General features: G+C 43.8%; 1 protein-coding gene across 1 annotated transcript in view; it reads right to left on the bottom strand.

The window, feature by feature from the left end:
* The window catches only part of LOC116221554 (uncharacterized protein K02A2.6-like), a 6,263-nt gene extending 1,629 nt beyond the window's left edge, over positions 1–4,634 (bottom strand). The window contains exon 1 of the mRNA XM_031572713.1: positions 3,509–4,634. Coding sequence (XP_031428573.1) covers positions 3,509–4,630 — 1,122 coding nt within the window. The 5' untranslated portion in view covers positions 4,631–4,634. The remainder of the gene's footprint in view (positions 1–3,508) is intronic.
* Between the last annotated feature and the right edge of the window lie 5,596 nt (positions 4,635–10,230).

Consider the following 10,230-nt stretch of genomic DNA (forward strand, 5'->3'; position numbering starts at 1 on the left):
CACACTACAGGGACCAGAACACTCACTGCAGCCCACTCACTACAGGGACCAGAACACACACTACAGAACACTCACTACAGGGACCAGAACACACACTACAGAACACACACTACACCACACACACTACAGGGACCAGAACACACACTACAGAACACTCACTACATGGACCACCACACACACTACACCACACACACTACAGGGACCAGAACACTCACTACAGAACACTCACTACAGGGACCAGAACACACACTACAGAACACTCACTACATGGACCAGCACACTCACTACAGGGACCAGCACACTCACTACAGCACACACACTACAGGGACCAACACACACACTACAGGGACCAACACACACACTACAGAACACTCACTACATGGACCAGCACACACACTACAGGGACCAGCACACTCACTACAGGGACCAGCACACTCACTACAGCACACTCACTACATGGACCAGCACACACACTACAGGGACCAGCACACTCACTACATGGACCAGCACACACACTACATGGACCAGCACACACACTACAGGGACCAGAACACACACTACAGAGACCAGCACACTCATCGTTAACTTAACATTAACTTATCATCACCACCATTTTTGAGTGTTTCACTTTTTGTTTTTGTTCTTCATGAGCATGCCGGTTCCCTGACAATTACAAACATTCTTCCTTATGCCTGCAAATTCTATGCTAAAACTGACAGCAATAATAGGAGTGATACACGTGATACATGAACGATATGGGATTGCTACAGGCGTTTATGGCGACAACAAGTGTAGCAGTGGTATATTTTCCATCTACCACTGTCTCTCTTGTTTACAACACAAGTACAATACAAGCATGTAGCCTATGAATAACATGCGTATTCATATACATGTACACCCTAAGTGGGCTGCAGTGATGTGCATGAATAATTATTAGTAATGTTGAAATTTGTTTCTGCTGGCAAATGTCACCTGTCACCTGTCACGAGTTTTTGTGAAACTCTGTGGTGTGCTGAGTGTCTATTCTAGCACAATTTTGTGGTAATGGAGTTGGACTACAGGCTTGCTAAAACTGATCAGGGAAACCCCTTTTAGTCCTGTAAACTAGTGTGGTGGAAGATGATAGACCAGATCAATTTCTTAGGAACGAGTTGTGTTTAACACTAACGTGCCGATGCTGAAAAGTCTTGTGCGTCCAGTCAGCCACATGCTGTTGAGATTGTTGCTTGAGGAACTTCTCGTAGGGGGCTGGATACACTTTGGGTTTGTGCAGAAGAACATGACAGCTAAGGCCTTCATTACACAGGGCTGTTTCTGGTGCACTAAGTGCAGACCACTGCTGTTCAGGAGGCCTCCTTCACTGGCAAACGGTTTCTCACAAGAAAACTTGACCAAAGTCTATCCTCTGTGGCAAACAGTCTCTGCAGATCTTTGTGATGACTAGTGTTACGTTGTTGATATAAAGTAAACAGACAACTAACTCAGCCAGATGTTGCAGCCATCTTGTGGTAGTTTATTCAACAACAGCGCCCCCTAGTGGCTTACACATTATCTGTATTTATACATATCATGACATCCCCTTTATTTTCCTTTTTTTTTTTTTACATTGTGACAAAATTGTCCATTGAGCTAAACAACTGCTCAAACATGAAAAATGTCCTAGAACTCCTCGATGAATCTTCTTGGCTTTGAGACAATTCGTCCACTTGCTCTTTTAACAGGGAGACTTGAAAGCTCTAGGACTAGAATTACTTCTTGATATTTTATTTTGAATGTCCATTTCATGTTTTTTCTCTGTGCGGTCATGCACATCCTAATGAGTCACATGTGGATTGTCGGTGTCCTTTAGTGTGTTATTCAGGTCCTTGGACTGCATCAGAAACGTTCTGTTTCTTCTATATACCTGTGTTACGCCAGCCTCGCTGACTGCAACATTGAAGACAAAAGAGTCAAAGGGCTCGTGTCTAGGGGGTTTATTTATTTTTACGAAAGACTAGTGCCACAGGTTCACAACAGTAGACCTCCGTCTTGGCGTTAGGAGCAGGACGTGAGATCACTCGGTATTAGGCCACCTGCTCATCCACGGCAGGACACGCTTTATAAAGGGACGACTCCGCCCCCGAACCCAGGTTGCACCTGAAACCTATTAATCAAAAGAAAAGAGCAGGCACAAAGTAAACAGAACTACGCCACCCGGAGGTTAAAGAGGACTGTAACCTGTCCCTCAGGTGTCTGGACGACATATGATCTTGGCTGGTCAGAAAGTCCAGTTACCTGGGCTGGATTCCATAATCCTTCCTGCCATATTCTGACATTGTCGCCAACCTCAAGTTTCTGAAGTGCTCTGGCTCCAAGCGGTTTGTGATCCGACTGCACATCCACTTCTCTTCCGTAAATGTACTGATGAAAACGTTCTGCTCCGAACACAATTGCTAACATCTCCCTTTCTATTTGCGCGTAGCGCTGCTCAGTCTCTGTCAATGTATGTGATGCATAAGCTACTGGCTTGAGCTCTTGAAGTAGGACAGCTCCAAGTCCACTTTTTGATGCATCCCACTTCTGACACCATGTTACGTTGTTGATATAAAGTAAACAGACAACTAACTCAGCCAGATGTTGCAGCCATCTTGTGGTAGTTTATTCAACAACAGCGCCCCCTAGTGGCTTAAACATTATCTGTATTTATACATATCATGACAACTAGTATCCACTGCTCTTTCACCCACCACACTTAACAAACATGCTCAACAAAAGTCAGCATGCAAAACTTCATTTTGAGTACTAGCTTTCCAAACACTTCATATTTGTGAAGGATGTTATTTTTTATATTTAGACAATAAATATATGAATAGTAAAAACTCATTATCATTGTCACACCAGATCAATATAGGATGCACATCAGAGCATACTGTTAACAAATGACATGATATCCTCTCTGCTTAATGTTAATTAGTGGACAGAAGAAAATAAGCAAAAGACAGGGTACCAATAGATTGTGCAGAGCACTCATAGGTTAGAGATGTGCATCAGTCAGGTGGCTGTTGTGAGGCTGACTGGTATAGCCATGGGGGACCATGGTGGCTGACCTCAAGTAGCTAAGCGGTTGGAACAGGAGGTGGTTAGTAGCCAGTGAGTTTTTGCAAGCTGACATGTGTTGAGTTAAAGGTGATGTCAACAGAAGGAAGCACTTCAAATATGCACAGTATAGCAGAGTAGTAGAGTAGATTTACCGCACAGTGTTACAAATGTGTGGTACTGATCTGCTTTACTTGCATTTCCCCTGCATTCCATATATAGTTGCTATGCTACTGTTGCATGCACTGTTCAATGTGTAAAGGAGTGTGTGGTGTATTTCTGTAATAATCACACCGTAGACGGGCAGCCATTTGCTTGTAACACGCTCTTTACTCAAGTCAATCAACCACCAGGTATCCCAGCATGTATCAGTTAATTCATAGCGCTCAGGTGGCTTCCTTTCTCTGGCTGAGCGGCGAAGAGTTTGAGGTACCGCTTGCATCTCTGCATTGTCCATTTGCACGGGCTTGGCATTCTGTGCTGGATTGTCATCCTGGATCACATCGGGGCCAGTGGTGGTACAGTCCGTATTCAAATCCAGGTCATCGGTTGGGACACGGGCTCTCAATTGATCACCATGCCTCCTGTAGGTGCCGTCACTGTCTGTCCCTTGCACTCTGTAGGACACTGGTCCAGTTTGCTCGGCTATGACACCCGGAATCCACTTTTCTCTTCCCCCCGCTTTATTCTGTAGATATACAGGGTCATCCAGAGTAAAAGACCTGTTTACTGCACGTTGATCGTGATAGAACTTTTGCATATATTGCTTCTTGCGCACAGTAACCGCGGTGTCAGGAACAATCAGGTCCAAGCGAGTACGCATATGTCTGTTCAAGAATAAGTCCGCAGGCGACTGACCTGTGGTACAATTTGGAGTACAGCGGTTCTGCATCAGGAAGACAGAGATCTTGTCCTCTATGTCCATAGTGGTCTGTCCAAGCTTTTTCATACCACTCTTAAATGTCTGTACATACCTTTCGGCGAGGCCATTGCTGGCAGGGTGGCCAGGGGCGCTCGTTGAGTGCAGAATTCCATTCTGACGCATGAAGTTCTTGAATTCCTCTGATGTGAATTGTGTCCCGTTGTCAGTGACAACGTGCTCAGGAAGACCGTATGCTGCAAACAGTCTCCTTAGTCTAGTGATGGTGGCTTGGGAGGTGAGGCTTGGCATTCTGAACACCTCCAGCCACTTAGAGTACGCATCCACCACTATCATGAAGGTGTGCCCTAAGAAAGGGCCGGCAAAGTCTATATGCAGTCTTCTCCAGCTCTGACCTGGAAACTCCCATGGATGCAATGGTACCTGTCGAGGCATCCGTTGCTCCATCTGGCAACTCTCACAGACTTTGCATATCTGCTCCACATCTGAATCAATCTTAGGCCACCAAACGTATTTGCGTGCCAGGGCTTTCATCTTAACAACACCCTGATGACCAGAATGCAATTCTTTCAACACAGTCTTTCTCAGTTTTTCAGGTAACACTACTCTAGTGCCCCAAAGCACACATCCACGCTCAACTGACAGTTCACATTTGCGTGTGTGGAAGGCTTTCATACTTTGGTCCACATCATTAGGCCATCCAGTCATAACATATCTGAGAACCTTGGACAGCACATTGTCCGTACGGGATGTGCGCGCCACTTGATCAGCATTCAGAGGCGCCTGCTCTAAGTGTGCAGTCAGCAGCGCGTGAATGCTCTCTGATATGGCTGTTGTGCCTGCGTCGCCCGTGTCAGGCAAAGGTACTCTTGAAAGTCCATCTGCATTGCTGTGTTTCTCTGACGCACAGTACTCAATGCTGTAGTCATATGCTGAGAGAATGATCGCCCATCTTTGAATTTGAGCTGCTGCCATAGTGGGTAGACTCTTGTGTTCTCCAAACAGAGTCAGCAAGGGTTTATGATCTGTCACGAGTTTGAATTTCCTTCCCCATAAGTATTGATGGAACTTTTTTACTCCGAATATCAATGACAGTCCTTCTTTCTCAATCTGAGAGTATTTTTTCTCAGCAGGGCGAGCGTCCTTGATGCGTAAGCAATTGGACGTTTCTTTCCCTATGGCATCTCATGTTGAATGACAGCACCTATTCCATAGGCTGAAGAATCGCAAGCTAAGGTGAGTGGTAGATCAGGGTCATAGTGCACAAGTACCTTGTCACTGATTAGCAACTCCTTGCACTTGTCAAAGGCTCCTTGCTCAAGCCTCTTCCACTCCCATTCCACCTGGTCTTTTAACAGCCTATAGAGAGGAGCTAGCACTGTGCTTTGGTTAGGCACGAATCGCCCGTAGTAATTAACTAGCCCCAAAAAAGCTCTCAGTTCTTTAACACAAGATGGGGCTGGTGCCTCCTTGATTGCTTTTACCTTGCCTGGAGAGGGGTGGATGCCTTGGCTGTTCAATACATGCCCCAGGTATTCAATCTGCTTTTTCCCAAACTCACATTTGGCTTTCTTCACTCTCAAGCCACTCTCCTGAAGTCTCTGCAACACTGCTTGTAGCTTCTGCAAGTGATCTTGTTCAGTTTTTCCTGTAATTAACAAATCATCTAAATAGACGACTACATCCAGGTCTTTCATGAGGTTCTCCATAATTCGCTGAAAAAATGGCGGGAGCTGAGCTAACTCCAAAAGCGAGTCTATTATACACAAATAGACCCCGGTGTGTGTTGACGGTCAGTAGTTTCTTCGAATCCTCCTCTAGAAGGACCTGCTGGTACGCTGAGGCGAGGTCAAGCTTTGAGAACAATTTCCCACCGCTCAATGTGGACATTAGCTCCTCAATTCGAGGTAGTGGGTAGGTCTCTGTGGTGGTGGCTTGATTTACAGTTATTTTATAATCGCCACACAACCAAATTGAATTGTCCTTTTTTACCACAGGCACCACCGGCGCCGCCCATTCACTGTGTTTAACGGGTGAGATTATGCCGGCCTTCTCCAGTCGGTCTAGCTCAGCATCCACTCTTGCCTTCATGGCAAACGGTAGTGGACGGCTCTTGCAAAACTTCGGGCTGATATCCGGATTTACAAGAATTTTGGCTGTAATGCCACGCAGAGTGCCCAATTCATCCTTAAACACTTCGGAGTGTAATTCCAACACTTCTTCAATTGATTTTGGTTGGTGCATCTCACTTATATGCTTTATTTCTTTCCAATCCAAGGTTATCTTCTTTAACCAGTTCCTGCCACATAATGCTGGACCACTACCTTTCACTACAATCACAGGTAGCTGTTCTGTTTGCTGTTTATAGCTAACTGTGGCTTCAAACTGCCCTAGCACAGGCATTACTTCCCCTGTGTACGTCTTTAGCTTGATGCTAGCGGCCTCTAGTGGTACTTTTTGGAATGTCGCTTGAAATATTTTTTCTGAAATTATACTCACGGCAGCCCCAGTATCGATATCCATGTCAATTTCTTTACCATCCACTGTAAAGCTTGTTCTGAATGCTTGTTTGCAGCCCTTGTCGCTCTTTAATGTCCACATTGGAAATTCAGTCTCTTCTGCCTCCACATATCTCGTGTTCTTTCCATAACTTTCCTGACGTCTTTTGTTCACTCCTCCTTTACAAGCCCTTTGAATGTGCCCTGTTTTACCGCAGGCGTGACAAGCTGAATCTTTGAAGTGGCATGTTTCTGAACTGTGATTTTTACCATTGCAACGGTAACACTTCCTCTCCGTTGAGTTGAATGACCGCGCTTCCACTTTGTGCACAGGCTCCCCGTGCGAATCTTGCTTCCGGAGCTGGTGTGCGTCCTTCTCAGCAGTCTCCATGTTCAAAGCAAGTTCAAAAGCTCGTGCAAAAGTCAGGTTCGCTTCCGACAGCAACCGTCGCTGGCAAGCTTCATTGCGAATTCCACTGACTAAGCGATCCCGCAGCGCCTCATCCAACGATGCCCCGAACTCACAATGCACAGCACACTGCTTTAGCTCGGCTGCATAGCTAGTCACAGTCTCATCAGCCTTTTGATTGCAGCGGTTAAAACGAAATCTTTCTGCTATAATTAACGGCTTAGGCTCCAAATGCTTACTCAGTACATCCACAATATCCTTGTACGTCTTTCCCTTCGGCACGTCCGGTTGAACTAAATTCCTTAATAATCCATAGGTTGTTGGGCCCATGCAACTTATCAATGTAGGAACATGCTTCTCCGCTCCAATGTCGTTAGCCTCAAAGAATTGCTCCAAACGTTCAACATACGCCGACCAAGACTCCATCTTCGGAACGAATTCCCCTATGGTCCCAATCAGTAGAGCCATATTTTGTTATTTTTAGTTACTTTTATCCTCGTCGCCAATTTTGCTGTGGTGTATTTCTGTAATAATCACACCGTAGACGGGCAGCCATTTGCTTGTAACACGCTCTTTACTCAAGTCAATCAACCACCAGGTATCCCAGCATGCATCAGTTAAGCTGAGAAGACTACGGCACAACAGAGTATCCAAAAATGCAACCTCATGATTCAAATACATCACAGAGTGCATCCATTTTTATCTGATGTATAAACTGTGCTAAAATGCTGCTAAATAACTGCCCTTACATATGGACCACAGGAAAATACCATCAATATCACCAACATTTGGCCACTTAAGTACCAGAATTTTGGTGTGCCATTGTTTCTTTGGCCGTGGCTATATCATGAGTATTGGTGTGATAGGTTAGCATGGCTTATATCCCTCCCCTTCCCAGAAAAACACAATAGCCTACATAATAATCTCTCTGGAATATCAGAAAGACCAGAAAAGGAGTTAGAGTTTTTACTTGTTAAAAGAAATGGTTTCAAGGAATCATACCACAGTGAAATGATTATAAAAAGTTATCAGTGAAATTCCAGGTGCCAAGCTGTACAACAGTACCTGTGTGGCTCAAGGCAAAGGTAAACATCACCAGAGGTGTAAAGTAACGAATTACATTTACTCACGTTACTGTAATTGAGTAGTTTTTTTGTGTACTTTGTAATTTTTAAGTAGTTTTTAAAATCGGTAATTTTACTTTTACTTAAGTAGATTTTGACTGAAGTATTGTACTTCGCTACACTGGAAATTACATCCGTTACTGAGTAAAAAAAAAAACATAGTTCAAGAAAGGAAACCGAAAGGCGGGAATCGCGCACGACAATTCTCATTGCAGTGGTGGATGCTGCATAGAGTGGATGATTGAGTCGATGCAAGCCCGCCGGTGTCGAGTCACGAGAGATAGAGATGGAGAAAGATGATAGTGCGGACTACCAACAAGCTGCGGACGACCAACAAGCTGAAGCACCGAACTTTCCGCAAATTAAAATTAAAGAAGATGAAGAAACCCCGTATCCACAACTCAGCAAGCAGTTTGCCTTCCAACCTAAAAGAGGCAACAGCTATATAATGCTGTGTAAGCTGTGCCTGCCCCGCCAGACAGAACTTTTTGCTTGTAAAAATGAATCTTCAAATCTGCGCAAGCATGTGTTGGTAAGTACAGTATTTGTCCCTTTCCATTAGTAGTTCAGACAGCGTTTTTGTTGTTTATTAGCTTTGCTACAATAAGCAAAATATGCGTGTCATGGCACTTGTAGCCTCATTTTGGCTAGCACTTGCAACCACCCTGAGTATGCTAACGTCAACTAGCTAGCTAGCTAGGCTAGCTATACACTCATGTACCTATCCTTCTGTACCCATCCTTCTGTTAACAGCCGTCATCCAATAGACTAATAATAATTCCATTCCTGTCTTCCATTCGTTTCAGTTCATAGCATTATTATGTTCAGTCTCTCATATTGTGTTAAAAACTGCAGATCAGTCATCAGCAATAAGATACACCGCATAAACTGATATTAGGCTAATCATTTGGCTGCCTCCCATGCCCTGAAACAGGAACGATGTAAATGCGCACACCATCGTTGTCAGACAGTTGGACAAGTCAATGTCAATGTGTATGTCGTTATCTCGAATTTATCACGATGTGGTGGCTTTGCAACGTGCACGTCTTTCATGTTCATGCTCAGGGGTCTCGGTTAGCAAGAATTTAGGATTATGAATTGTGATGCATGTAGAAATAGAAAATAATGTTATCATTCTGTATATATACTGTAGGTCTGTCATCTCAAGTAGCTATTTATAGCTATTTCTGTGTTAAGATGCACTCTTGATGGCAGCTCAATACTTAATTGTCAGAATTGTTGTTTGTCATTCTACAGGTCTAGTCTATGTCAGACAACATCTTGACCGGATGGTAGGGGCTGAAGCAAGTTGGACAACATTCATCAGATGAAGATGATTTTTTTTCCTCAATGAAGTCCAGAAGGTACAGGGGAGTTAGAAGGGAACCTAGCCTGTGTCTCAGTCAATATGGATCTGCTGAACTCCTTTCAGAATATCAAAAAACTGTCCCTGAAACTCAATACTGGCCTACCTGCCTCGGCCGCCTGCGAGTGACTCTTCGGCTGTGCTGGATTGCCGTTTACTGCAAAGCGAGCCCGGATGAACTCTACACACCTTGAAAATCAGCTGCTGCTCTAACTCAACAAGAAGTTTGTAGACTAATGCTCTAAAGGTGGACACAAGTAAAGTAACCAAAGTTTTAATATAGTGGAGCAGCGGCATTTTAACTTTTTTATTTTAGCTGTCATGTGGTTCATGTCTTGACATGTCCTCCCAAAAGTTCTTAAATGTTGTGTTGACAGTTTAATGTTTAATGTTTGACACGTTTAATGTCATTGCACTTATATTTCTAAAGATTTCCTTTAATTAAAAATAACTAGTTTTTGTATTGGATTTATGACCCCTTGTCCTTTTTTGCACTATATAGGAGCAGCCCCGATCAAGTTGTTGAAAGTAACTAAGTAACTTTTACTTAAAGTACATTTTAAATGAACTACTTTTTACTTTTACTTGAGTACATTTTTAGATGGGTAATTTTACTTGTACTTAAGTAAAATTTCATCAAAGTAATTGTACTTTTACTTGAGTACAACATTTCAGTACTTTTTACACCTCTGAACATCACACGCTTGACACACCCATGGGGATATTATTTGCTTGCCCCAGTGAATCTTGGGATATGCACAGGTCTTGGGGCCAGAGGAAGCCATGTGAATGCAGCAGCAGAAATCGAGATTCATCAGACCAGGCAACATTTTTTTAATCTTCTATTGTCCAATTTTGGTGAGCCTGTGCGAATCGAA

This window comes from Clupea harengus, chromosome 8 (genome assembly GCF_900700415.2).
Source record: "Clupea harengus chromosome 8, Ch_v2.0.2, whole genome shotgun sequence".
In the NCBI taxonomy this organism is placed as follows: Eukaryota; Metazoa; Chordata; class Actinopteri; order Clupeiformes; family Clupeidae; genus Clupea; species Clupea harengus.